Source organism: Australozyma saopauloensis, chromosome 5 (assembly GCF_035610405.1).
Source record: "Australozyma saopauloensis chromosome 5, complete sequence".
In the NCBI taxonomy this organism is placed as follows: Eukaryota; Fungi; Ascomycota; class Pichiomycetes; order Serinales; family Metschnikowiaceae; genus Australozyma; species Australozyma saopauloensis.
This window is the reverse complement of record NC_086135.1, coordinates 809,043-836,256: the sequence shown is the minus strand read 5'-3', so window position 1 is coordinate 836,256 and position 27,214 is coordinate 809,043. Positions and strand designations below refer to the sequence as shown.

The 27,214-nt window shown below is 45.5% G+C and overlaps 11 protein-coding genes and 2 non-coding genes across 13 annotated transcripts; 6 read left to right on the top strand and 7 right to left on the bottom strand.

Annotated features, from left to right (window-relative positions):
• Positions 1 to 1,039: 1,039 nt before the first annotated feature.
• Positions 1,040 to 2,698, bottom strand: PUMCH_004254 (uncharacterized protein; the record flags this gene model as incomplete). The annotated part of the gene is made up of 1 exon (XM_063023195.1): positions 1,040 to 2,698. The coding sequence occupies one exon, from the start codon at positions 2,696 to 2,698 to the stop codon at positions 1,040 to 1,042; it is 1,659 nt and encodes a 552-aa protein (XP_062879265.1).
• Positions 2,699 to 4,230: 1,532 nt separating this feature from the next.
• Positions 4,231 to 9,990, bottom strand: PUMCH_004253 (uncharacterized protein; the record flags this gene model as incomplete). The annotated part of the gene is made up of 1 exon (XM_063023194.1): positions 4,231 to 9,990. The coding sequence occupies one exon, from the start codon at positions 9,988 to 9,990 to the stop codon at positions 4,231 to 4,233; it is 5,760 nt and encodes a 1,919-aa protein (XP_062879264.1).
• Positions 9,991 to 11,280: 1,290 nt separating this feature from the next.
• PUMCH_004252 (uncharacterized protein) lies at positions 11,281 to 12,048 on the top strand (the record flags this gene model as incomplete). The annotated part of the gene is made up of 1 exon (XM_063023193.1): positions 11,281 to 12,048. One exon carries the CDS (start codon positions 11,281 to 11,283, stop codon positions 12,046 to 12,048), a length of 768 nt encoding a protein of 255 aa, XP_062879263.1.
• A 337-nt stretch (positions 12,049 to 12,385) lies between these two features.
• Positions 12,386 to 13,264, top strand: PUMCH_004251 (uncharacterized protein; the record flags this gene model as incomplete). Its single annotated transcript, XM_063023192.1, has 1 exon — positions 12,386 to 13,264. The coding sequence occupies one exon, from the start codon at positions 12,386 to 12,388 to the stop codon at positions 13,262 to 13,264; it is 879 nt and encodes a 292-aa protein (XP_062879262.1).
• A 125-nt stretch (positions 13,265 to 13,389) lies between these two features.
• On the bottom strand, positions 13,390 to 14,043 carry PUMCH_004250 (uncharacterized protein; the record flags this gene model as incomplete). Its single annotated transcript, XM_063023191.1, has 1 exon — positions 13,390 to 14,043. The coding sequence occupies one exon, from the start codon at positions 14,041 to 14,043 to the stop codon at positions 13,390 to 13,392; it is 654 nt and encodes a 217-aa protein (XP_062879261.1).
• A 1,305-nt stretch (positions 14,044 to 15,348) lies between these two features.
• On the top strand, positions 15,349 to 16,128 carry PUMCH_004249 (uncharacterized protein; the record flags this gene model as incomplete). Its single annotated transcript, XM_063023190.1, has 1 exon — positions 15,349 to 16,128. One exon carries the CDS (start codon positions 15,349 to 15,351, stop codon positions 16,126 to 16,128), a length of 780 nt encoding a protein of 259 aa, XP_062879260.1.
• Positions 16,129 to 17,043: 915 nt separating this feature from the next.
• On the bottom strand, positions 17,044 to 18,474 carry PUMCH_004248 (uncharacterized protein; the record flags this gene model as incomplete). Its single annotated transcript, XM_063023189.1, has 1 exon — positions 17,044 to 18,474. The coding sequence occupies one exon, from the start codon at positions 18,472 to 18,474 to the stop codon at positions 17,044 to 17,046; it is 1,431 nt and encodes a 476-aa protein (XP_062879259.1).
• Positions 18,475 to 19,214: 740 nt separating this feature from the next.
• On the top strand, positions 19,215 to 19,715 carry PUMCH_004247 (uncharacterized protein; the record flags this gene model as incomplete). Its single annotated transcript, XM_063023188.1, has 1 exon — positions 19,215 to 19,715. One exon carries the CDS (start codon positions 19,215 to 19,217, stop codon positions 19,713 to 19,715), a length of 501 nt encoding a protein of 166 aa, XP_062879258.1.
• Positions 19,716 to 19,812: 97 nt separating this feature from the next.
• PUMCH_004246 (uncharacterized protein) lies at positions 19,813 to 22,308 on the top strand (the record flags this gene model as incomplete). The annotated part of the gene is made up of 1 exon (XM_063023187.1): positions 19,813 to 22,308. The coding sequence occupies one exon, from the start codon at positions 19,813 to 19,815 to the stop codon at positions 22,306 to 22,308; it is 2,496 nt and encodes an 831-aa protein (XP_062879257.1).
• A 377-nt stretch (positions 22,309 to 22,685) lies between these two features.
• On the bottom strand, positions 22,686 to 23,294 carry PUMCH_004245 (uncharacterized protein; the record flags this gene model as incomplete). Its single annotated transcript, XM_063023186.1, has 1 exon — positions 22,686 to 23,294. One exon carries the CDS (start codon positions 23,292 to 23,294, stop codon positions 22,686 to 22,688), a length of 609 nt encoding a protein of 202 aa, XP_062879256.1.
• A 303-nt stretch (positions 23,295 to 23,597) lies between these two features.
• On the top strand, positions 23,598 to 23,669 carry PUMCH_004244. The gene has a single exon. It is a non-coding gene; the product is annotated as a tRNA-Met (tRNA).
• Positions 23,670 to 24,418: 749 nt separating this feature from the next.
• On the bottom strand, positions 24,419 to 26,212 carry PUMCH_004243 (uncharacterized protein; the record flags this gene model as incomplete). The annotated part of the gene is made up of 1 exon (XM_063023185.1): positions 24,419 to 26,212. The coding sequence occupies one exon, from the start codon at positions 26,210 to 26,212 to the stop codon at positions 24,419 to 24,421; it is 1,794 nt and encodes a 597-aa protein (XP_062879255.1).
• Positions 26,213 to 27,062: 850 nt separating this feature from the next.
• PUMCH_004242 lies at positions 27,063 to 27,133 on the bottom strand. Its single transcript has one exon. It is a non-coding gene; the product is annotated as a tRNA-Gly (tRNA).
• Positions 27,134 to 27,214: the final 81 nt, after the last annotated feature.

The window sequence follows — 27,214 nt, the reverse complement described above, 5'->3', positions numbered from 1 at the left end:
AGTCGCTATCGTTTTGTCTCGAAACTACTGATATACATTTCAAAGATGGATTGATCTTGAAATGACTTGGACTGATGAACAAATGGTTTTATGCTCCAGTCAGTATTAAACGGAAAGTAGAAGTACTCAATCCATCGGCCTTCTTTCGAATCTCACTGACAACCCAAGTTTGATTGTGTGCCATATTACCTCAACAATTGAAAGAAGAATTATCTAAACCGGACGCCGTCGCACAATACAAATTATTCAAGCGTCCATTTGAGAGGATCGAAGGAAAATCAATCGAACACAGATAATTGATGAATGAGATGAATGCCATGATTCATTATGCATCAAGAGAACAAGAGAACGAGACTAAGACAAAGACTTAGTACGATTTGAGGTTTAAGTTATCAAGTGTGAGGTTGATCATTCATGTCTTATAATCTGTTGACTCAGTTATTACTTTGGTTAGAAAGCCTGTATTAGTTGACCTCTATAATTGACTGTAGCTAGCCCTTATTCTAATTCAAGATGACTTACTAGATGGTTTCGGCTAAGTGACCGGCTCGTCTAAAGCTCGTCTACGTCGTTATCCAGAGCTTCTCATTCGATGTATCTATCTCCATGTACTTAACTCGGAACTCCAACCGTAATGCTCTATGAGTTCCCTAACACCAAGCGTGCTATTCACATCAATAGTCCACATGGTATTTCTTGAGCAAGGATTCGTTATGGGAAAATTGTGTTAAACAAAAAGTTTTCACAATAAAGAGAAAATGAAGCACTAGTATATTATCGTTGGCATACTATTGATTGATTCATGGACATCAAGATCCTTTGTCATTTTCTGTCTTCCCGTCATTCTCCTAATTAGGAAACTTGACAACAGGGAAACCGTTGTAAGATATATAAGAAAGGCCATGCAGGAGGGCTTAAGTTGATTTAATTCTCTGCAGCACGGTATTACAAGGGAAACAAAGTTATCTAAAATATTCTATTATGGTAAATTACTATTAATGCAAGCGAAAATTAATGGGGAAGTGAGTGGGAAGTAAAATTAGACCTTCAACTCGGATTCGGTGGACTCAGCCTGTTGAGCGACGTATCTGTCAGCACCCAACTTGGTGGTGTCAATCTCACCGTGATACTTCTCACAGATCTCCTCCAAAGTCATTCTCTTGGTCTCAGGAATGAGCAACGAGGTACCGATACCGAGCAACATGAACAAGGCGAAGATCTCCATGACGTGAGGCAAGAAACAGTTCTTCTTGTTGGCAGGACAGTTGTGGTTAATCAAAGTACCGATACAAGTTTGAGCAACAATAGCACCAATCTTACCAGAAGCAGCAGACAAACCGTGAGCAGTAGATCTGTATCTGGTTGGGAAAATCTCACCAGGGATGATGAAAGTGGTGGTGTTAGGACCGAAGTTCTGGAAGAATTGGGCAAGGACGTAAAGAGCCAACTTACCGTGGTCACTGATCTTGTTGTAAGCGAAACCGAGAACAACGAAGAGAACGGTAAGGATGATGAAACCACCGAGTTGGACTGGCTTTCTACCAATGATGTCAAGAGTAGCAGCGGAGACCCAGTAACCTGGCAAGGAACCAGCACAAATCAAGATCAAGTTACCAACAGCTTGGTTGTACAAGGACTTGTAGACGTTAGGAGAGGAGGCGTAACCGATGGTGGTCAAAATGACAGCAGAGTTCAAACCCAAACCGTAGTAAGCAACATCCAAGAAGAACCAAGAACCAGCAGTACCAATCAAAATCTTACCGTACTTCCATTGAGAGAAGTGAGCCCAGAAGTCCTTGAAGGAAGCCTTTGGTGGGGCAATGTCCTCAGCGGCAGCATCCAAAGCAGCCTCAGTGTGGGCAACCTTCTCCAAGTTGTCGTGCTCAGAAACATCCAACTCGTAACGAGGGGACTCAGCAATGGTCAATCTGTAGTACAAAGCGATACAGCCGGGAACACAGCCGAAACCGACCAAGATTCTCCACATTTGATCGTTAGCCTTGATACACTTACCCACACACTGAGCAGAGGTGTTGGCGAACTCCAAGTCAGACTTGTAAGCAGAGACAAGGACCAAAGCGACGATACCGGCAAACAATTGACCCAAACCCTGGTTAGAGAAAACTGCGGCCATGATGGCACCTCTCCACTTGGTGGTAGAGAACTCGGAAGAGATAATAGAGGACAATGGGTAGTCACCACCGATACCGATACCCATGAGAACTCTCAAGGTAGCGAAGATGGCAACGAAGTTAATAGCAGGAGAAGAACCGAGACAACATTGAAGAATGGTGGCGATGATCATGATGATCAACTCCAAACCGTAAATCTTCTTACGACCGACAACATCAGCCATGAAACCGAAGGAAACTTGACCGATGACGGTACCAACGGAGGTGGAGACCTTGATCAAGGTCATGGTGGAGTCAGGAATCTTACCCTTCCAGAAGACGTGAGCCAACATGGAAGTACCAAGGTTAATGGCGAAGATATCGTAGGAGTCAGTCATGAAACCGACACCGGCAATCAAGATCATCTTGGCTTGGGTCCATCCGAAACCAGCATTGTCGATTTCCTCCAAAGCCAATCTTCTTCTCTCCAATGGGTCTTCGATGTGGGCGAATTTACCAACGTAATCCTTGAAGGCGGTTTTACCACCGTGGTTGGACACTTCGTGTTGAGTCTTGATCTCACTCATTTGTGTAAGGGGAATGTTCTTGAGGGGTAACGAGGCACGAAGAAAGAAAAAAAAACTGCTAAGCTGGCGAGCCAGTGCCGTCTTATATAACCTGCGAAGGGCATCTCCAGTGCTTAATTAAACAGTAAAGGCACTTGTCCTAATACAGCTGCGCATCATGCACAATAGCGGTTTCGCTGCACGCCTTGCATTGTACGCTGCAGGAGCTGGTCCGTACTCACGCCTGATTATGCTTCTGTAACGAACTATTACTGCCCACGGGTTCGCACGGGTCAGAGGTGGAATGAAGGGAAACATCCACCTTCTGGGCCCACAAAAGAACGTACCCCACAGAATAGACTTCGGTTGACGTCGCCAAGTATCAGGGTTTTGACGTGAAATTCCTTAGCTTGTTTCTGTCAGTCCAAGACTCTCGGCAACAGTTTTTGTGCCTCTGTCTGTCGGATTTAATTAGCGAATAAGGTTTACGCGCGAGGCAGAGCCGAGCATGCAGGACCCCTCTATGTGCACTTTGATTAGCTCTACGATGGCCCACGTGGGAAACACATTGGGGGACGACTACTTGCCAATTAGCGGTAATCCGATGCCATCACACGTGAGTTATTAGACCCGGGGGCTTGAGACGCAGAATGCTCCGACACGAAAACCGTTGCAATCAAATCGTCCGGCGATGAGATTGATTTGATGAATGAAGCGAATTAAAATAAAAAATTACACTGCATGATTGCATCGATCCCTATTGTTTAAACAGATCCATTCGTTTAGAGCAAATCCTTCCATCTATACATTCCCTAAAAGATGAGAGCCGCCTCGGTTGTGAAAAACCGTTTCTTTTTCCTACGTATTTTTCTTGATTTTTGTGTGCCGCTGACACGTTGAGTAGCGAGAGACGGCATACTAGACTGTCTGCGGCACGGCGCGTAAGCTTTTTTATTATCCCACCTGCACTGAGCTCTGGCTGCAAATCCTCGTACCGACAGCCATTTGACCAAATGCGAGCGTTTCAGCGACAACTGATCATTCCGCGTTCCCCACTGGCCAAACAGATGCGTTTTAGTGGGCGTCGAATCCTTCCCCGTAGACTTCGGGCCTGGGCATCTATCCATAAACGTGGATCGAATCATGGATGATTGTGCACTACGTCTATTAGATCATCTTTTGAATTTAGGTGTTGTGCGCCGAATTACGGGGTGAATTCATAACATAGCCCATGGTTCACTCTTTAGACTAAAGAGGCCGTAATCCCTGTGGCGAAGTTTCCATTTATCGATAGATCACCATATCACACCTCAGTATTTACCTTTATTTGCTAAACTAATGAAATAGAATCTTGCGGCGGAAGAGCTTGGGCCTCCATAATTATTCAAATGCTGTGTCGCGTGTGTGAGGCGGTCTCGTGAAGCATATCCCCATTTGTGCCCTCGATCCAAGATTAATCTTAAGAATAGGCCATATTAGTGCAGAGACTGAGCAAATTAGGCAATCGTTCATAACAATGAATGACGGGCGCTCACAGTTGTAGTTTACGTGCATTACCCTCTGAAGTCGCCTAGCCTTTCGCGTAACTCCTTGAGTTCTCGTTCTTGAGCTTTGATCTTCAAGTCCTTGTCATTGTTCTCTTGATACAAGTACTCGATTTTACCCTTTTGCTGGGTGACCGTATTCTGGAGATTGAAATTCTCGTCGTTGTACTTCTTCAATTGCACGCTCTTGTTCTCAGCATCGTATTCAAGAGCACCTACTTGCCGCTGCAATTTCTGTTCCTTGGCATCTCGGTCAAGCCCCTCATTCTTCATCTGTGCAATTTGCTGCTTCAAATTTTCGAGATTAGTCTCCAAGAATTTGATTTGTTCGTTAGAGTAGAGCTTTTCTTCGAGCAGGCCAACTTTCTTACCTAGCTCTGCATTGATTGTTTTGAGGCTCTCGTTCTCCTCAACCAAAACGAGGTTTTCAGTCCGCGCCTCCTTGTAGCGACTGTCACTACTATCCCATCTTCCCTTTATTACCTCAAGCTCTGCAAAGGCAGCCTGTCGACTCTGCTCCATATTATGTCCATGTTCCCTTGAAATCTCGAGATTGATGTTGGTATTCTTCAATTCATTTTCCAACTTTTCAATCCGATCCTCATGAGTCGCTTTCACTGACTCCAACTCCCTGTTAAATGCGTTGAGAGCTTCCATTTGTCTCCCATTCTCCTCGATAATTTTATGCAAAGAATCGATCTGCTTTGCATTCTGTTCAAGCTTGCGCTCATGGCTCTGCTTGGCAGCGGTCAAGTGTTCGATCTCTTGTCTGTGCTCATCATTTTGATTCGAGAGCTTCTCGTTCTCGTCATTGATCTCTGAATTCTCGGCAAGAACTTCTTCCTTTATTCTTTGAAGTTCCTCGTTTTCAATCGTAAGCCTTTTGTTCTCTTTAATGATCTCTGTTTCCTTCTCCAATTTGAACTTCACGTCAGCTTGGAGTGCACGTATCTCTTCTTTGTAGTCCTCCACAGATCTTTTCCTATCTCCATATGTGTTGTTGAGATAGGCCATTTGGTCCTGGAGATTCTTATTGATAGCTCTTAGTTTCATTTCCTTTACCTCCAGATCCTTCAAACTCGATTCTAAATCGTGTTTATCCTCACGCAACTTCCGGATTATCTTGTCAATAGCTCTGACCTCATCTTTCATGAGTCTCAACTCGACACTTTTTTCCTTCAATTCTTGTTTACACTGTTCCTCTTGTCGCTTGCTCATAGCAGCCGCAGATTCGGCAAGTTCGAGTTTCTCGTAATATTCCTCACACTTCTTCTTATGAGTAGAGAGCGATTTTTTCAAATCCTCGGTTTCTTGCGTTAAATTGTTGTTGGCAACTTTCAAACGAGCCATTTGATCCTCATAGTCTCTCACGGAAGCCTTCACACTTTCTCTTTTGATTTCGTAAAGTTCATCCTCGCTTTCTCTAAGCAACGACTTCAATCTCAATATTTCAGTCTTGGATTTTGACAACTCTTCTCTAGTCGTCTTTAACGTTTGATTCATATCACTGTAGATCTTGGCAAATTCTGTTCCGCTCGCACTACTCATGGCCCCAAAACTGCCACTTCGGGACATGCCCAAATGACTATTATCGTATGGTGAATCTGTAGAACCATTAAGTAAAGCAGAGAGCCTGCTCTCAAGAGCTTCGACCCTAGTTTGCGAAGCGCGCAATTTTTCAGAATAATCTGTGTTATTCTCGACACTGCGAGTTGCCTGAAACTTGTTGAGTTTCTTCTGAAGTTCGATGGCATAGTTTTCAGCCCGAACAACATTAGCCTCCTCCTGTTGCAAGCGAATTCTCAAGCTTTTGATCTCTTCAGCGAAGCGGATATCGCTCATTTGACTTGCACGCATACTGTCATCAGCCTGTAAAGATCTTCTGGCAGTGCTTCGTTTCAGTGGGCTTTCGAAATTACCCCGAACCTTCTCGCGTAGCATCTCGATCTCTTCCGAAAGTTTTTGGTTCTCAAACTTTTCATTTCGCAAGACAGCACTCTGTTCATTGAACTTTGTCTTCATTGCAGCGTATTCGCTCACTAGAGCGGGATCATAGTTAGGAGTGGCTGGTGGCATATTCTCCTTGTCTTGTAACTTATTTTCGAGTCCTTGGTTTTCCGCTTTGAGTTTCATTATTTGATCAGAGAAATCATCTTTCGATTTCCGTAGATACTGACACTCATTCTTCAAATCCTCAAGCGATTTCAAGGTCTGCTTATGCTCCAAGAGGTGACTTGCCATTGTTGCTTTCGTTTCTTCAAGATTTCGGAGCGCTAATACGGACGCATTACGTTCAGACTTCAAAAGATCTTGTAATCTTTTGTTCTCGTTCACACTATCGCTCATTTCTCCAATAAGAAGCTTCTGTTTTTCATTAAGTTCGAGTTGATTCGCAAGCTCAGATGTTTTTTCTGCAAGATGCTTCTCTAACATAACGGTCTTGCCGTTCAAAGTTTGAAGCTTCGAATCAAGAACATCAATCTCTCGTTTTTTGTCGCTCATTAAGGCCGTCTTCACGTTTTCACCTTCTTGAAGCACCCTCTTTCTTGTTTGGTCCAAGGAAGTATTCTCGGCTTCAAGTTGTGAAATCCTGATTTTAAGCAATCTTTTTTCTTCATTCATTTCTTCGAGAGTCTTTTCCACGTTTTGAAGTCTGAGTGTCAATTCGTTATTCTTCTCGGTCGTCAAAGCATCCTCAGCACTTTTTGATCTCATAGCTGATACATTCTCCTGAGCCTTGTTGTTCAAATCCACAAGCTCGGCAATTTTATTCTCTTTAGCCTCTAATTCGGCTTTACAGACATCAATAGCCTTTTGTAACTCTTCTCCTTTCTGTTTCGAAAGTTGATGCTCTGTCGACAAAGCCAAATATCTAGATGATTCTTTTTTGAGATTCTCTTGTAGATTCAGGTATTGCTTTAATTGCTCTTGAAGAGTCTCGATCTCTTTTTTATGTTGAGAAATCTGCTCATTAGATTTCACTAACTCATTCTTCATATTTTCAACCAGAGTCTCGAGTTCCGTAATTTTTAATTGTGATTGCTCATACTTGGTCTGAAGTTCGATTTTTGACTCTGAAAGCTTCTCGCCAAGTGCCTTCAACTCAACAAGTTGCCTCTCTGTGTCTCTGAGCTTAGTATCACGAGTCTTTTCCTCCAGTTCGAGCGTTTTGAGAAGGGCGAGCTTCTCAGAATGACTTTGGTTTACATTCATAATTTCATCTTCAAGGGCACACAAACGATCCTTCAAAGAGGTGTTCTCGGACTCCACAGCAGCCTTAGCAATTTCGGCTTCCTTGATTTTACCATTGAGCTTTTTGAGACTCTCGTTCATTTCAGTAGTAGCCAAAACTTTAACTGAGTCTTCTAAAAGCGGCTTGAGATTAATGAACAATTTAAGCCACGGGCTTTTTCCTTGATTGACATACTCGTCAAGTTTCAGGAGGTTCCGGCTAAATACCTGCGAAGCTTGTACCACTTCGATTTGCCGCTGTATTTTTGAACGTGCTTGTTTTCCTCTCACAAGACTTTGGAATTTGCATATCACTCTTTTGAGACTCGCATCACGGAGTTCCTCAAGGTGTCCGAGTATACCGTTCTTGAAAAAGACTTTTGTAATACCAGTTCTATACGTGTCTGGATCCAAATTGACATGCTTGAGAATTAACTCTCCATTCGTCTTCATGTTCTTTGTGAATACATCAACAGAATTCAAGATTGAGTACCTCTCAAAGAAATCTTCGTAGCTCATTTTGTTTGGGAAACCAGCTCGAGCGATACGAATACCCTCCAAGACACCATTGCATCTCAATTGACTGAGAACAAGGCTTTTGTCAAATTTATTGGGCTTCTTATTCAGATTCGGTAGGATGCACCTAACGAAATGTGGTTCTGTGCTTCCGAGTTCTTTCATGAGCTTCGAGAGCTGTTCTTTGTGTCGTTGTGTAACGGTTTTGAATTTGGAGCCACGACCTGATGGACTTGGCTCGCTTTCAAACATATGCCTGATGAACTCATTGGATGAAGTACTCATGAGAGCCAAGATATTCTCGCTTATAGGATCTGTGTTCTTTTGAAGCCAATCATCTATATTGTACTCCACTAAACCAGCATAGTGATCGATAATGAAACCACTTCTCACCTTGTTTGGCCTAAACTTTTTACTTTCCCCATTGCCCCAAGTATCAAGGAGTTTGTTTATGAAGGCCTCCTCGTTTGCATTTGGAACAAGACATTGATCGTTCAATATCTCTAAAACACCCATGGGCTGTTTGCTCTCTATCAAGTCGATGGTAGGTTGAAGGTCTAGACCAAAATCAATATACTCCCAATGTATATCTTCACGGAGATACTCGCTTTGCTCAAGGATAAACGAATGGTGATTAAAAAATTGTTGGAGTTTCTCATTGGTGTAGTTGATGCAGAGTTGTTCAAAGGAGTTGATTTCGAAGATTTCGAATCCAGCAATATCTAAAACTCCTATGAAGTGTTCATTCAAATTTTCAGCGCTCATGAGCGAGTTGTTAATCTTCACAATAATGAACTGGAAGATTTTCTCATACAAGTGTTTGGCGAAGGCATCAATTACACTCTTAACTTCGTTGGGCTTTTTCAGAGTTTGAACAAACTCACGTCCTGCCTTCACTTTTGGTCTCAATAGATTGACTGAGAAGTCAGACTCAGAAACCCCAAGAAGGTTAGAAATTAGCTGTATGTTGGACTCTTCAGTAAACGATGCTTGCTCGGCCTTCCACGAGGTGAAGTCGACGTTTCCCAAATGTAATATTATAGCAAGACTGAGGCAAATGTTCTCTATGTCGGCTTCAGGGAAGCCCATCACTCTAAAGGAGTCACAAAGCTGGCGATAATCAGATGCATCATCGACATTGGCTATCGAGCCGGCTGACTGATTGAGGTATTTATACTTGAGATAGTCTGTATCAAGATGGTATTTGTGTTTCAAGGTTTCTGGATCGCATCCTTGTAGAAGCTGATAAAATGCGTGGTAGTTGCGCTCTTCTTTCAGCTGATGCGACACTCTAGACTTCTCGAGAAGGTAGTAGTCAATGGTGGCACCACATATCAATCCCTTAGCGTCAAAGAAGATTTTGATGAATTTACCAAACCGAGAAGAATTGTTATTTTTGACGGTCTTCGCATTTCCGAAGCTCTCGAGAATAGGGTTGGCCCGGAGAATCTTCTCATGAATTTCATTATGTTCTTCGGCAGATGTGGAAATCAGCGAGAGGTACTGAATGACTTTCTTAGTGTTTTCGGTCTTTCCTGCTCCACTCTCTCCAGTCACAAGAATGGACTGGTCCTTTGAGTTGGCAACGAGATTCCGATAGGTATTCTCTGCGATCGCGAAAATATGCGGCGGCAACCTCTGATCTACACCCGCAGCATGGAACTTCTCGAGGGTGGTTTGATCATATATAGAGAGCGACTTGTACGGGTTGATGGCGACCAAAAAGAGGCCAGAATATGTATAGATTAGATCGTCGTTATATCGGAGAAACATGTTGTAGATCACAGAAGGCTCGTTTAAATGCGTAAGCTCGGCCATGTCCTCACATTTATTGAACTTGGCCGGATTACAACTCTCTACATCCTTCTGGTTCACTTCCCGAATGGAGTCCTGGACCCCGTTTTTCACGGCCACCTTGAGCATGCCATTTTCGAGATAACTGGTGATATTCGCCCGCACAAAGAGCTCGTCTTCATCCGGAATCCAGACCCAATTGTTTGTGGGCAAGTCTTCGTCTGCCATGGTGGTGTGGGCGCTGGAGGCGGGAACTAGCTACACTTATATACTGCTGAGGAAATGTCTTCTAATTTCGGACTGCGAATGTCGAACGCGATGGGTTTTCCGGGGGGAGATGGTGTGTTTATGTTTAAATGGAGCTGTTGACTTGTTGACGTCCTGTAGACAGGCTTCGCGTGTAAACGGCTAGGGACCGATTTGGCAAGTCAACACAGAGGGCGAAAAGAGCCGGGCTGGAAGACGTTTATATTTGCAGTAAGAGAATTGTTTTTGGACTGTGTTGGTGGAAGTATTTTCTTTTCTGTCCTTCTTTTTTTTAGTCTTCATTTTGTTCCTTTTCGTACAGCGTCTGAGCACCTGTGCGATGTGGAAAGTATACATCCAGATACGTAATTTTGCAGTATGGCACAGGGAAAAGGGTCAGAATGTTTGAGTGATCAGAGAAACAAAGCGAGAAAGATTGGAAAAGGAATTCTTCGAAAAGAAAAAAAAAAAAAGAAGAAGAAGAATTATAGATTGGATGAGAAAATTGTGTGATATCAGATTTGTGTAGATTTCAAATCGAGATTGGGTAGAGAGGGCAATCTGCCCATCCGGGAACTTTTAGACCTTTGGCCTGATCATTGGTGGAAGTGTACCGGGGATAGAAGAATTTTCTAGCTGAGGCAATGACGCCAATTTTTTTCTGTGTTAACAGCAGAGGAGGTATTGATCGCTGACTACACACTATCCAGCACCTCCAAGGTATTCCAGACTTCTGAGTATAATCAAGAGACCTAAGGAAAAAGATTGGAATGAACGGAAATAAATGGGAATAAACGGAAACAAAGATGAATGAACGGAAATGAATCGGGGTAAACTTATTGGAGGAGATCTATGCGAAGGCACGAAGACTGTCCCGCTATACTTGAAACCTGGCTGCAAATGACCACCACAAATAAATGTTAAAATTACTCGCCATACAATGAAATCATTGAAATTGATATCGTTTATTTAAAACTAGAGTGTGAGAACCACAATACAAGTACATACATCTATCCCGGGCCTATATTCCACCCACTTCCACCTCAAAAGCTCATTCAAGCAAGAACTCAGCGCCATACAAATATCAAATGACTCAAAGTTTCGGAACCTGTCCAAAAAGAAGAATCCGAAAAACCGAAACATTTTCCTCTCTCCAGCCTTTTCCTAATCTACCCCAGATTGTGTTCCAATAGAGTGCCTGCATCGGAGATGCCGATTCGGGTCTTATAATTTTTCAAATCTACTCCACCTACATCTATTTATCATCCAACCATGTCCAGCAAATTGAAGATTCTTGTCCCCCTCAAAAGAGTCATTGATTTCGCCACCAAGCCCCGCATCAACAAGGCCGGCACCGGCGTGGAAACCACCGGAGTCAAGTTCAGCATGAACCCATTCTGTGACATAGCACTTGAGGAGTCCTTGAGAATCAGAGAAGCCAACAAGGACATCGTGGAGAAAATCCACGCCGTCTCCATTGGTCCAACCAAAGCACAAGACATCTTGCGCACTGCTCTTGCCAAGGGTGCAGACACCTCCACTTTGGTGGATGTAGGAAACGAGGAGGTTGAGCCATTGATCGTGGCCAAATTGCTCCAAAAGGTCGTCGAGAAGGAACAGTCCAACTTGATCATCTTGGGAAAACAGGCCATTGACGATGACGCCAACCAGACGGGCCAAATCCTTGCGGGTTTGTTGAACTGGCCCCAAGCCACCAATGCTTCCAAGGTGGAAATCGACGGCACAAAAGTTACCGTCACCAGAGAGGTCGATGGCGGTTCGGACACGTTGAGCGCCGAGTTGCCCATGATCATCACCGCGGACTTGCGTTTGAACGAGCCAAGATACGCCACGTTGCCAAACGTCATGAAGGCCAAGAAGAAGCCTTTGGAGAAGTTGAAGTCCAGCGACTTGGGCGTCGAGCTTGTGAGCCGTTTGGAAACACTCAAGGTTGAGGAGCCCCCTGCACGTGCCGCCGGTGTTAAAGTGGGCAGCGTCGATGAGTTGGTTTCCAAGTTGAAGGAGGTTAAGGCCATCTAAGCTTGGGAAATTAGGGGAAAGGATGTTATAGGATCGATCCAAAGACTGCTTGTAAAATTTTATGCAGTCAGAAGCGATTCTGTCATTCCTACTGGTTGTCTCTTATCAGTGCTTATCGGTGAATACTGGATAATGGGAGCAGCCAGTGCAATTAGTGCTACCAGTACAATAAGTGTCTCGCGATGCAAATAGTCGTCAGTAGTCCAGAACATAGAAACAGAAATACATATCAACAACAGAATATCATCCGCAATCAAAACTTTCCGCACTTGAACTTCACTTCTTCACTTCTTCACTTCACTGCGTTCCCACTATTCTCCATACTACCACACCACCGATGGAACAAGATCCAGCCCCCGCCGCCACGGCCTTTGATGTAGCTACGCAATTTGTGGACCGAGAAATTCAAAATTGGAAGGGGCCGCATGCATTGGTCATCGGGATTTCGGGCCCTCAGGGTTCAGGGAAGTCGTTTCTTACTGCTAAGATTCTAGACCACCTTCGTCACAGTAAACCGACACTCAATTGCGTCGGGTTGCTGCTTGATGATTTTTACCTTACACATAAGGATCAGGTTGCCGTCACCAAGGCAGCTCAACTCTCGGAAAATGCCTTGTTGCAGGGTAGAGGGTTGCCCGGTACTCACGATTTGGAGTTGGCTGTAGAAACACTCCACAAGCTCAGAAACGGGACTGTTCCGGTTGGAATACCATTTTACGATAAGAGCGCTTTTAATGGAGAGGGAGACCGTCTGGATCTGTGGGGTGCGGTCGATAAAACTGTAGATGTAGTGTTGTTTGAAGGGTGGATGAACGGCTTCAAGGCCATTGACCCAACTCTGTTCCCGGCAGCATATATGTGCACGGGAACCGAAAGTGTGGTCCAGAAAACACATATGTACCATTTGGAGGAGATCAATGCCGACCTTGGACGGTATGAGCCCTTGTGGGGGCTCTTCGATCGCTTCGTCTATCTCAAAACTGACGTCGAGAAGAATGTCTACAAGTGGCGGCTTCAACAGGAAGCCGATCTCATTTCCAAACGTGGCACAGGAATGACGGATGCGCAGGTGGTCCAGTTTGTGGACCGCTACATGCCCATGTACGTGCTCTACTACTGGCGGATGTGTGCTGAAGGCGCTGCCAAAGGCAAGGACTGCAACTTGTGCATTGAAATCAATGGCGATAGAAACGTGGAGGGCCACTTTTACTTTTGATACGTTTATTTGGAGACATGAGCTCTTCTTCTTGATACAACACTCACACATACTATCTTCTTCGTTCTAATTACACACGGGCCACGGTACGCCCGGCACCGCCGCCCCCGAATGTTTTAAGTTGTTCACGCTTGGTATTCGTCGGGGTAGAAAATCAATCTTTCCACGCCCTTCTCGGTCAACAACACCATGCGCACGACACCACCCGACGACCCGTCCCATTTGATGGCCTCCGAGAGCGCAGTCTTGATGAACGTTATGCACTCGTCGCGCTCCATGTCGCGCTTGTAGTTCTTGTCACACCAACCATATATGAAAGTGGAACCCGAGCCAGCAATGGCATATTCCTGTTGATGGATGGAACCTCCAATCGGGATGGAATACACACTTCCCTTGTTCTTTTTATCATACCCGGCGCAGATGATACCTGCCGTCAATCCATCCTTGTTGGTGTAACAGATTTCTTGGAACACAGAGGCAGCCACTTTGGTGGTTGGAGTTTCGCCAGGAGGCAATTGCGAAGCATGCATCTGCAAGTAATACTTGACGATATCTGCGACAGCCTGCGTGTCTGCAGCAGACCCAGAACGACAACAGTAGATGGTGTCGTGGATCTGAGTCAACTTATCGGTAACTCTGTTGGCGATGTAGGTACCGGTGGTTGTTCTGGAGTCAGCGCCGAGAATGACTCCGTCCTTGTAGGTGACGGCCATGATCGACGTTCCTAGCGAGACCTCGCCCTTTTTCAAGTGATTGATGTCTACCGAGATCCCGTTCATGGTTTATGTGGTGTGGTGGATGGGTAGGTTTAGTGAGGGTATTGCCACTAGGTGTATGTATGGGGGAGGTCACATGATGTGGGAGAGAGGAAGTGGTGAAAGTAGAGGAATTGAAAGTTTGGGAAAATTCAATTTGTTTGAGTTTTTATGAAATTGAGGGAGATTTTAAATCGAGAAAGATTTGATGAAGAAAGAGCCCGAGTTTTCGGGGGGACTTGCGCTTGTCTTGTGTCTGGCTGTGAAGGATAGACATTGATTCATGAAGACTAAAAAAATGGAAATGGCCTCTTCATATTTATTTCTTTTTTTTCTTTCTTTTTTCTTCTTAAAAGCGGCGACTCCATGTGGTAATCTGTTGTTTGTTTCCATCGTGCGTTGTTGTCAATCGCTCTTCATTGCCTGGGTAGTGGTAAAGTGCAACTGTCTCACAAAAAGCATTACAGATATTACGGGCCTTTCATATGAGTAGATCTAAATTGATCGGAAAATATTTCCAAACATTTCTGGTTGCTCTTGAAATTGCCGATTACCACATTGTCTCACACCAGTTAGAGCCTAAACCTCGTTTCGGGAGAGAGCTTGGTCGCACCAAAAGAGTCCAGATTCCTAAGCAGTATCCTCCTCGAACAATTTGCTAACAATTCAATCCAGAAAGAAACAACATCTGCGTCCTATGAAATGCGCAGATTCCTTATCTAGATATATGAATTATAACTAGACCAAGGTTCAGGTGTCGACTCTGACCTCCAAAAGTGTTCACCAAAGATACTGTATCACAGTTCCACTAAACAATTGCCCATCAACTACACTCATTAATATATCTACACAAGAAACAATTTGAAACTTCATCGTCTATCAATGATAGAAAACTAAAAGATACCAGGCTATAAAATTTCCCTAACAGTCTATACTGTATTCATATCAAAGTCAATACAATCTAGCCAGATTAGACACGCACAATCAAGCCCATTTATCCCAAAGAAGAACCATTCCACAACAGTATCCTGCAGCCACCTCAGCCGCGCAGATACTGTTGAACGAAGAAACCATCGTCGTTAGCAGACCATCTTCCAGCCCCATGAAAGGGCTCATAACGCATCCCCAAAACTATTTAAACCCTGGATTTTCCGCACAAATATTCCACCACTTTTTCTCCCTTTTTGCCGCCAACGTTGACAATCTCACAACCGTCCCCCATCCCTGCCAGACTGCTTATGCAGGCAACGGCCCAATCGAACTCTCAAGTGCAACCTACTCCTCTGCAACCATATCTTTCTCAAAGCTCCTAATTTTCTCTCCAGTAAAATGCGTCTAGATCTTCTTTTGTGTATTCTTTTCCCCGTGACTGCTCTCGCCGCCTCCCTCGGGCCGGGACTTTCGAACGACCAACTAAATTACGTGAAAGATGACCCCAAAATCACGCACCTTGTTTCGTTTGATATCGCCGGCATCGATACCAAGGGCAAAGCCGAGCCTCTTGGCACGTTGGAGTTGGCGCTTTTCGGAGAAAAGTTGCCGATCACGGTAAACCACTTTGTAGAGTATGCACTGAGCAAAACCAACGGCTACCAAAACTCCATTTTCCACCGTATCGTGAAGGACTTTGTCGTTCAAGGAGGCAACTTGATGAGAGTCAACCGCGACTACAAACCCATCGAGTTCACTACCTTTGCAGATGAGGCCTTTCCACTCAAACACAACAAAATGGGTCGCTTGTCCATGGCGAACTCGGGAGCCGATACCAACGGATGTCAGTTTTTTATTACTACCTCGGAGAAGCCATTTACGCATCTTGACGGAAAACATGTGGTCTTCGGACAGTTGATTCTGGGCTTCGAAACGTTGCAAACCATGAACAAGGTCGAGACAATTGATTCCAAGCCTGTATCCGATATCACCATCACAAGATCGCGTGTGAGCATGGTTCTGTCCACGGGATCTGCGTTGGGCTCTATTGAGGAGACCTCGGTGTCTCCTGGTTACAAGTACCTTATAATAATGTGTGGTATCATTGTAGCTGCTTATATGCTCATGCGTTACAAGGGGCGTAGAACTCTTGTCGACCTCACCTCGTTCAAGATGTAAGACCCTTCGATTTATTGTCGATGACGGCACACGACGAAGTATGACACGATGAAGTTTGACTTTAGATGAAGAATGACTTTAGATGAAGTTTGACGATACAGTGCACACTTTTAAACCCCATTTTGGTGTGGGAGCAGAGAACATCGTCCTCACAGATAGTGCTTGTGCTACTCTTACAGGCTATCTCATCGATGTAATGTTCCTGAATTGAGTAGTTGTTGGAAGCTGAGAGCAAAGAAAGATGTTCAATTGTACGCAATGGCAAGGAAATATTCACGACATTATATCCGCTTCCATCCTACTAGTTCCGCTTCTCTATATTTCTGACGAACCTCAGCCCCACCGCCTCGAGTATTTATAGATATTCTCTCAGCACTGGCTAATTTACATGAACAAAAACAACCCGCATCTAAAAAATACAAATTGAACTGAATTATTGATCTTAAAATCCAATTCTCGGATATACATGCCATCTAGAGCCGGCCTATTTACCCCAGATTCTTACTTCACCTTTCTCACAAAAAAAAACCTATCAAATGTCCGAATCCCCCATAGTTCTAGTGAAAAATCTCCCCTACGACGCCTCTACACCTCTGTTGTATGAACTCCTATCGAAATACGGAAAAATCCACCAGCTACGGGTATCAGATGGTTCAGGCCCTCAAGGATCATGTTATGTAGTATACTATGACAAAGAAACCGCGCAAAAGGCTGCTAAAGAAATCAGTGGGCTCAATTTCCAATCTCGATATCTCGTAGCACATGTTTTCCATGCAGAAGAGGAAACACTAAGGTCATTGGAAAAAGCTACCTGAGACGAAAACTAAACAGCAAGAAAGTGAGTTGGCGCTACGATTTTACAAATTAAATCACAACAATTATCAACTCTTATATAATTCTTTTATTCTTGGTGACTTACTTCCTGATCGAAAGATCCACGAGACCCAATGCATAGAAACTCATCAAGCCAGTGAACACAAAACCAGCGATTTTGTAGACCTTGGCCCAGTAGCTTTGTGCGCTGTATCTGTACTTCACGTAGACGTATGACTTGGACATGTCATCGAACAAATTCTCGTACTTGAGGGTGACTTTAACATGGCCATCGGAGACATCAAGGTAACTCAACTCGTTGCCCACAACCTGGCTGGATTCCTCCAAATGAGAGGTGGCGTTAAGGAACTCGGCGTTTTCGGGCAAGTAAATGTTGATGGAGACATTGTCGTACGTGATGTCGTCGAGAGTGTTCAAAAGAGGGAATCTGGCAATGTACACATCAGACTCGTTCAGAACTTTTCTCACGGAGTTTTCAATGAGGTTGCTCCAGCCCATGGTGAAGTTGTACTTCCAGTCGCCGAAAAGAGGGTATCTAGGGAGGAACATCAAGTCGTTTTTGGTGTCGAAGTGGGTCGAGACCATTCCCACCTTGTCGGTGAAATAGTAACCATTGTATGGAGTCTCTGCGTCCTTAGGGAAAAGCAAACGGACAAGGGAGAAGTGCTCTGCCGCAAGCTCGTAACGGCCCTTGATCCAGTCTACACGGGAGAAGCCCAGGCTGAGACCAGCACCGTTGTTGACGAGCTCATAGTAGTCCTCGGTTTGGACGACCCCGACGTCCGAGGCTGGGATCCAGAAGTTTCTCTCCAAGTTGTACACACGGGCCAACGGCTTGTTGTGCTCGTACAAGAGCCCCAATGGTTTCACGGTGTATGGAGCGATTTCAGCGTCGACCGGTCCGTAGGTCAAGACCTTGGACTCATCCTCGATACGGCCATTCACTTCCGGCAACGAGGCGACGTTGGGCGAGATATAGTGGTCCAAGGGCAACTGGTACTCCAGGCCCTTGGTGAAGCCCGAAACAGTGAGCGAATACTCCAAGGTGGTGTATGGAGAGTAGCAGAACTTGTTGAACTTGAGCAACACCTGCTGGGTCTCGTCGAGGCCAATCTTGGCCGGAACGGCCTCCAACGTGTTGGTGTACACGTACACCACCTTGAACGAGAACTTGGTGCCCGGCGCAATTGGATACTGGAACTTGATGCCATACACACCCTCTACAATCTTGATCGGGTGTATGTCGTTGCCTCTCTCCTCATCGGTGACGCGGAAGTACGAAACGGTGTCAATTGCATCGTAGCCGTCATTGACAGGGAAAATGTAAAGATCCTGCGGCTGGTCGGACTTGTTGATGACTTCTACAAGGGATACCTCGCGAACATAGCTCTTGGCGATGTCGATGTTTCTGTAGTAACGAACGTTGTCCCACAAGGAATTGTCGATGGTGAAGGAGTCTGCCACTGTAGAAGTGACGAGGGCCACCAGGGCTAGCAACCAGGACCAACGCATTGTGTTTATTGGAAGCGTTTGTGGTTTGGACTTGACACATGGTCAAGATTTCAGAGGTCTCAACGCGGGTCTGTTTGTGCAGGACAGTTTGGGGGAGGTGAAAAATTTAAGAAACCTGAGTGACAGGGACAGTGTTTTGGGGGGATTTATATTGGGGTTTTAGAATGTGTTGATTTGGCGTGGAATGTTTTTATTTTGCGTTTTGGGAAATTTTGGAGTGTTTTTGTGTGTCTTTGAGTGGTGAGACGCGAGGTGGTCAAGGTGACCTATTTTGCAGCCAGTGGAACTAGCACGATGTTCAGCCTAGGCTTTAAGAGATCAATATTATTGGAGTAGGAATTTTATTTGAATGAGATTTATTCAATTTTGTTTTTGTTTGATAGAACTCAATAGTTGCCTCTAGACTAGATGTCGAGCTAATGATTACTTCACGACTAGATGTCAAGACAACGATTGCACATGAAGACTATCTCCTCAAAGATTTTGACCGCTTCCAAATTTCCTGACTTTTGATCTACGCCGGCGCCCGGACAAGTATTTAAAAATCTGGAGTCTGGCCCGCTTTGTGCCACTGAATTAGATAGATCCCAGGCCGAGTAAGCAGTCATACATCCTAATGACACGCACTACTCAAATTTATCGAGTCACGACCCAAAGAAACTCAATTTTGTTTTTGCGAGTCACGTCTTCTCGCAGGTCACTCAAATACTGTTCCAGTTTCACGCCGTTGCCTCTCGTACATGGCGGCCACATCCAATTTTGGCCATTCTGTCTACTCTGAACAACAAAATACACGCCCTTCTTCAATAAAGAAACACCAGTCGAAAATTTGTAAATTCGAAAATGTTTTGGTCAGATTGCTTCCATTGCAAAACCCGTGTCACGTGACCACACTCCATTCAACCCCCATTCATTGGCCCATCAACGCTCCGACAAAGAAACAAAATTCACCAATAAATATTCCGCACCACTTCAAACAGCCAGTGGCAACCCTTTCTTGTCCGAACTCAACCGGACGCCCCCAGATACCAGGAAGGTGCCCTCCAAATTTTCGCCCTCCGGCGCCTGTCTGCAGTACCACAACCTCTGTATTTGCGGTGGCCCTCCCAATTATTCCATTTGTTGTTAGGACACTCGAAGCATATAAGACACCACATCCACGCATCAGCCCGGGCCTGTCAATCCACATTTCAGCCATTCCGTCTATTCCAGGGCTCCTAACCGTAGCAAACTATATATAGGCGCCGTGTCCCCCCCCTTCCCTGTCTTCCCTGTCCTCGTTCTATTTTCTCCCCTGTACTTCCACACTGTGTTCCCCATACTAATAGAGCCCCAACAATGACGTTGCAAGACCTCATCCCCGTAGTCAACAAGCTCCAGGACATCGTGACCACCACGCAATTGGCCGAGATCGATTTGCCCGTATTGGCCGTCGTGGGATCCCAGTCGTGTGGTAAGTCCTCTGTGTTGGAGAACATTGTCGGGAAAGACTTCCTTCCCCGAGGCACCGGCATCGTCACCCGTAGACCGCTTGTGTTGCAGCTCATAAACATCAACAAAGACGATCCGCTCGTGCGTAATTACAACGAGGCCGACTTGCGCGAGGCCAGAGGACCCAAAACAGACTACTCCCTGTCGTCCGACGAGATCAACTTGGAGGACCATCTTCGCCGCCGCACCGGTGCGCTGAGTAGCGGCTCCAGTTCCATGAACGAAGAGCCCTCCGAGTGGGGTGAGTTCTTGCATATTCCTGGGAAGCGCTTCTACAACTTCGATGCGATCCGCCGGGAGATCGAGACCGAGACCGCTCGCATTGCCGGCCTGAACAAGGGCATCTCGCGTTTGCCCATCAACTTGAAAATATATTCTGACCGTGTGCTCAACTTGACCTTGGTAGACTTGCCTGGTCTCACCAAGATCCCAATTGGGGACCAGCCCACCGACATCGAAAAGCAGACCCGTAACTTGATTTTGGAGTACATCTCCAAACCCAACTCCATCATCTTGGCCGTCTCTCCTGCAAATGTCGACTTGGTGAACTCCGAGTCCCTCAAATTGGCCCGCCAGGTTGATCCTACTGGAAAGAGAACCGTCGGTATTTTGTCCAAGATTGATTTGATGGACCAGGGTACAAACGCGGTGGATATCTTGAAGGGCAACGTTTATCCACTCAAGCTCGGATTTGTAGGTGTTGTGAACCGCTCGCAACAGGATATTCAGGATAGAAAGCCCTTGGAGGATTCGTTGATGGCTGAACAGTCGTTTTTCGCCAATCATCCAGCATACCGTTCTATTGCCAGTAAATGTGGTACTCGCTACCTCACTGTGACATTGAATAAAATCTTGATGAACCATATCCGCGAACGCTTACCTGATATCAAGGCTAAATTGAACACTTTGATGGGACAGACCGAACAAGAGTTGGCCTCCTACGGAGACGTCGCAACCTTGGCCGACACAAAAGAAGGCAGAGCCGCCCTTCTTTTGAACTTGATGACCAAGTTTGCCAACAGCTTTGTCAGCTCTGTCGATGGCACTCTGCTTGATGATAAATCCATTAGAGAGTTGTGTGGAGGTGCAAGAATTTACTTCATCTTTAACGAGGTTTTCGGTTCTCTGTTGGCAATGCTCAACCCAACCCAAAATTTGGCTGTCAAGGATATCCGGACTGCGATCCGCAACTCCTCTGGCCCTCGCCCATCACTTTTCGTCCCTGAGTTGGCTTTCGACCTTTTGGTGAAGCCTCAAATCAAACTTTTGGAAGACCCTTCACGCAGATGTGTTGAATTGGTGTACGAAGAGTTAATGAAGATCGTCCACAGCATATGCAATGCCGGATCGTCTGTTGAGATGAACCGTTATCCAAAACTTCAAGCGAAACTCATGGAGGTCGTTTCGGATTTATTGAGAGAGAGACTAGGGCCCACGATCAAATATGTAGAGTCTATGATTGAGATCCAGCAGGCCTATATCAACACCAATCATCCTAACTTCCTTGGCGCCGCCGAAGCCATGGCCTCGGTGGTCGAAGAACGCAGAAGACTGAGAGACCATGAGCTGAACGCCAGACTCAAACTTGCTACCCGCAAGCTATTGGGCAAGAAGAACTATGCTGATGGTGAGATCAACGAGGAGGACGAAGAAGAGAATGGTGATGCCGCTGACATTGATGTGAGTCAGATTGACGAAGATGTCAAGCCAGTGACTAGAAGAAAGAGAAGCGACTCTAACAGAACAATCAAATCAGACTCAACAAACAGTCATCACATTCATCAGGAGTCTTACTTCAACTACTTTTTCGGTCGTGACCCAGTCATGCACCAGCAACACTTACAAACTCAAGCGCAATTAAACCCTACGCCATTCAAATTTCCACAGGCGCATGAGTCAACTTTGCAGTTCAATGAGAACTTTACGCACAGCCGCAATGTGAGTGAGTTCAGATCTATGAGTTTGAGCGAGCAGCCCAATGGACACGCTTCCGCGATCGATGACATCAGTCAAATCCACCGTGTGGACAGTGAAGAGGATAATATCGCTGACCTCAGCGAGCGCGAGCAGTTGGAATGCGAGTTGATCAGACGCTTGATTGTGTCGTACTTTGGTATTGTTCGCGAGATTGTTCAGGACCAGGTGCCCAAATCCATCATGTGTTTGTTGGTGAACTACATTAAATCGCACATTCAAAACAGACTAGTAGTCAAGCTTTACAACGAGCAGTACTTTGATGAGTTGCTCCAAGAGGATGAGACCATTCAATTGGAGAGAGAGAAGTGCGTGAACCTATTGAAAACTTACCGTGAAGCCTCGAGAATCATCAGTGACGTTGTCTGATGAGCGGGCTTCGTAAGGATCGGTCATTGTATATATATCGCTATTGCGCAAGCAAAATAAAAAATCAGTCAAGAGTCAAGTCTAGTGTAGTTGAGTCGGGTTAGTCGAGTAAAGTCAAATTTAGGTAAATTAAGTCTGGTTGAGCCTAGTTAAGTAGGGTTGAGTCAAATTCGGTCAAATTTAGTTTATTTCAGTTCAGTTCAGTCAAATTCAGTCAGATTCAGTCAAGTTGAGTCAAATTAATCTAGTCAAGCCAAACTGAGTCAAATCTAGTCAAACTAATTAAATTTAGTCAAGCTGAGCATAGCTGAGTAGAACATCTTAATCTATACACTGTAACAGGGAGTCACCTTCGACACAACCACCACACCATTCCCTCATATCTTCGGCCGATGGACCACGTATACATCGAGCGTATCGACAATGTGATTGTTCATGAGATTCACCCGCCGAAGCTTATAGCCCACACTTTTCTTGTCGTCCAAATGGAACCCCAGCTCGTCGTCCTCCTCCAACCCCAACATCGAGAACTTCATTTCTTTCCGTAGAAGCGCCGACTTTGCCAGTCCCAAAGGATTAATCAGCACATTTTTTTCAGAGAGAAATTGCACATCCTCGGCCAGATCAAGCCGCCCTAGGTTATATCTCAAGGACACAATGTACCCCAACGAAACATTCACTTTACACTTCCAATTGTGCGAAATATCCTTTACAAGTTTTGTAGTTTTCAGAATGGCCCGTTTGGGAAACAATTCCGCAAGTCTGGCCGTAAGTAGTATCTCCCGAAGAGAAGGCCCAATATCCTCGATCAAGTTGTTGAGGTCATAGTTGCTGAGCCGAATCAGATTGATCGCGGCGAGCTTGATGGTGGATTTTTCATTCACAGCGACCGAATTCTGCAGCAAGATCTTGCGTCGGTTGATGAATATGCGGATGGGAATCGCTGTATCTGCGCCCACCGAGATGTACGAGACGGTTGCGGGCATGTGATTGGCTCAATTGGTGGGGTGTGTTGGTGTTCTGGTGTTTGGGTGAATTTGCGATTTTGGAATGTGGTGTAGGTTGTGTTGTGGAGATGAAAGTGTATCGCTAAGTGGAATTTTGGAATATGGAGCAATGAAGATGAAATATTACCCCAATGTGTAGAATTAGATAATTAATGGAATATTTTATTAAGCAAATTTTGTTTATTCAATAGTCTCAGTACGTTCTACATGAATATACACATTGGCTGTATCTTTCTATTTGTGCCGATGTATTAAACGCTCGAGATTCATTGTCGTACTAGCAGCGCCGTGGCGCAGTGGAAGCGCGCAGGGCTCATAACCCTGATGTCCCCGGATCGAAACCGGGCGGCGCTAGTATTTTTTTTCTTGTTAACCACCATCAGAACTCTTTTATTCATCTAATTTCAACTGAAAACGTCACCTTTCTCAATCAACACTGTTTTCTTTTTTTCACAATTTTTTTCTCGCACAATCTCCAAATTTATTTCCACTCTATCGTGTGTGTGTTCCCCTGGACGTGTGGTGCTTCCTGCAGTACGATACCCTCACTACCTACCTCCATTTACGTGTCCCAATACACCATTCTCCATCCACCTACTCTTCGACCATGGTATGTCTCCTGGCCCAGGGCTCGTAACCCGACCGCCGAATATATAAACCCCCTAAATTCCCCACTTCCCCAGTCCATACTAATTTTGTCAGGCTCTCCAAACCCCAAAGCAAAGGGCTGCTAATGCCAAGTTCGCCAAATCCAACACAAAGAAACAGGGCAAGCCCAGAGCCAAGAAGGAGGTCGTGCAGCTTCCCATCTCCAAGGGCTGGATTGCTGCGTTGGTGTTTTTGATCTGCGGCGGTGCTGTGCTCGAGATCATCCATCTATTCTTCTAGGCTTCCACGAAATTATCTTTTCTTTTAGGCTTTGAGTTGTGGTACAATTAGATTTACCTGTCATGCGTACGTTTTACTTTTTTTCTTGAGTTTGGGCTGCAATCAGCGCCCATGTGTATTTATCAATAGACACTATTGCAACAGAGGCATGGGCCTTTATCTGGAATTATATAATAAATTAAATACGTTGCTCCTATAAATATGTATGTGTGGACCTAAGGGTCGCCCTCGTACTGGTCGTCAAGGTTGAGCTCGAGACCTCCATCGATCGACATTTCTCCAGAGGCATGCAAGGGAGTGCTGCTGCCGCTGTCCTTGGCGAACCGCTGCTGGACGGTGGGGATCTCGTTTCCAAAACTGGCGAAGAGTTGGAAAAAGGCGTCGCCGTTTTCGTCGCCGAGGTCGTATCGTAAAATCTCAACCTTTCGGTTCTTGATTAGACTCATGTATGGCGCAGCGGTCTCGATCTCGGTCTGCGAAAGAGGAACGTCAAATTTACGGCCCTTGCAGGTTTCAGAACTTCTGGGGAATATTGGGATACCTTTATTAGCAGGGCCATGATGCGAGTTTCCATTGCTGACATTGTTGGACTCAGTGCTCTCAGTAAAATTATGAGGTGCTTTGGGAAGCACGTACTTGAAGGTGTGCTTTCCATTCAATGGTGAAAGAAGGCGAAGGCTGCCATCTGAGTCTAGAAACGAAAGTTGCGTGAGCGCACTTCTGGTGTTTGTATCGGCTCCGGTGTTTGACTTTGACATGTTTGATGCGGGAGGAAGCTTCAAGAACTTCAAGGCTTTGTTGGAGGGGAGAATCCATGAATCCAAAAATTGACCACTGGCTGGCGATTTCTGGGCGAGTCCCGTATTGATGACATTAGGGTAGTTGCTGGTCTCATTTCCGCAGAAAAGGTAGTTGATATTAAACCAGTGCAACGAGCCCGATTCTTTGGTAATACATCCGAACCCAGAATTTGTTCCCGACAAAGTCTCGGTGTTTTTATCGTTGACAAACCATACAACATCCTTGATCTTGGCACTGGTTTTACCACGGGTGAACTTTTCAACCAAACTCACTTCCTTTGGAAGCTTATAGAGGTCCCACATGTAGAAGTTGTCTCCTCTATAAGATACCTGTATCAAATGAAGATCGTAGGGGCTTAGCGAAAGATGTGATATACCTCCCGGTGGCTTAAAAGTTGCCATTACTTGGCCATTTCTAAGGTCTATTACCTTGACAAACTCATTGGAACTGGATGAAAGGGCTTGCTTCTTCAATTTGGTGGCTGTAGAATACAACGCCTTGCCAATGGAATTGCTGATTGAGTGGAGAGACACATCTTTGTCGATTATGTTTTCGGAAGAAGACATGTAACTGCGAAACTTTTTTGTTCCAAATTGAGAAAGTTTGAACAACTTATCGAACGCATTGTTGGAAAGACTTGACATCATGCTGACGAGAAGCGGGTTTCCGAGCGGGAGCTTGACGGGCGTATACATCGACTTTGCAACGGCCTTCTTGTCGCTGCGGCCATTTGCAGCGCTATCTTTCGAGATCTGTAAACGCTTGAAATAGTCGATTTCTGATTTTGTTGGCGAGTACACCAACCAAGTCCCCATGACATCAAAGACTGCCGCCGAGTCAAAGGTCGCCGTCTTCAACAAAATCTCGCTGCTCGACACCTCCAGAAGCAGATCCTCTAGGACAATAGGCTGCGTACAATGAGTAAACACAGACTTGAGAGATCCATCCAGATTAGCAGGAAGAAGCCGCCCAGAGCTGCTGTCGTGCTCGTGCTCCCGCTCGTATTTGAGCACATAGAGGTGGCCATGCACGGCCAGCACGACAATGAACTCTGAAGACACTTTCATTTTCGAGACAGACCCCCTGAACCAAGAGGGTAAAGTGTACTTTGTGACATTGTCGCCAATTCTAGCCTCTACAAACGCCTCGTCGGCGGTACTACAAGCACTCAAGAAGACGGTTCCATACGACTTGGACATGAAACACATCGCATGGACGGTTCGTGGAGATACGGTAACTGACAGATACAACAGAAGACACTCTTTGAGCTCGCTACAAGCACCGTTCGCAGAGTCGGCGGCGCCCCAGACCCAAAACTCCAACCGCGACTCTCTCTTGAACCAGAGACAAAGCTCGCCGTTGGGGCCTTGTTCGACAAGAGGAATTGCGCTCTTCAGCGCTCCGTTGGACGTGGGATCGTGATCGGCGCAGTTCTCTCGATCGACCTTGGCGTCGCTGCGCAGATCTAGAGTGACCTGCTTAATTTTAGTCCAGGACGCGGACGAAGAGCCGAGACGGTGGCCGGATCGTGCATTGGTGAGGCTGGCTGTTAGTACATGAGGCTACCACTTGATCTGAGACATAATACATACACTTTTGAGAGTTGGACCTCTGTCATCAGCAGCGGGGAGAAGATGACGTGGCCTTATCTAATTGGCTGATGGGCCAGGAAATTGTTTTGGGTTGTGGATTGGAGGGTGGTGGAATACGAAATCTGTAATCTGGTTGCGTCAGAGCAAAGGGGATCACCGCCTCTTTATATAGACGGGAGGAATACAGGGACGTGTATATAGAAGAATGAGAGACAGGGCCTCTTTGCAATTGTAAGGGAGTGAAGTTTGTGTTGTTTGGAGAATTGGACGTGTGGATGAGAAGTGGGACGGGGCTGGCTCAGTTTGGTCCGGTCATTTATCAGATATTGTTATCAGCTCCTGCAGGCAGTGCAGCGGCAGATTAGAGACGGTGGTGCGTGTCTCAGTGCGTTGGGTAAATGTACTGCGCTATCAGTCAGAGAATAAATCGATAAAAAATAATTGCAGGGAATATTGCAAAAAGAACTGCGCAAGCCCGGAATCGAACCGGGGGCCCAACGATGGCAACGTTGGATTTTACCACTAAACCACTTGCGCTTCGATGGAAGAAATGTCGTAGGTTGTAGTTGGGTGTATTTGCATTCGTGCATTCTATGCATTAAAAGGAATAGAACAAGA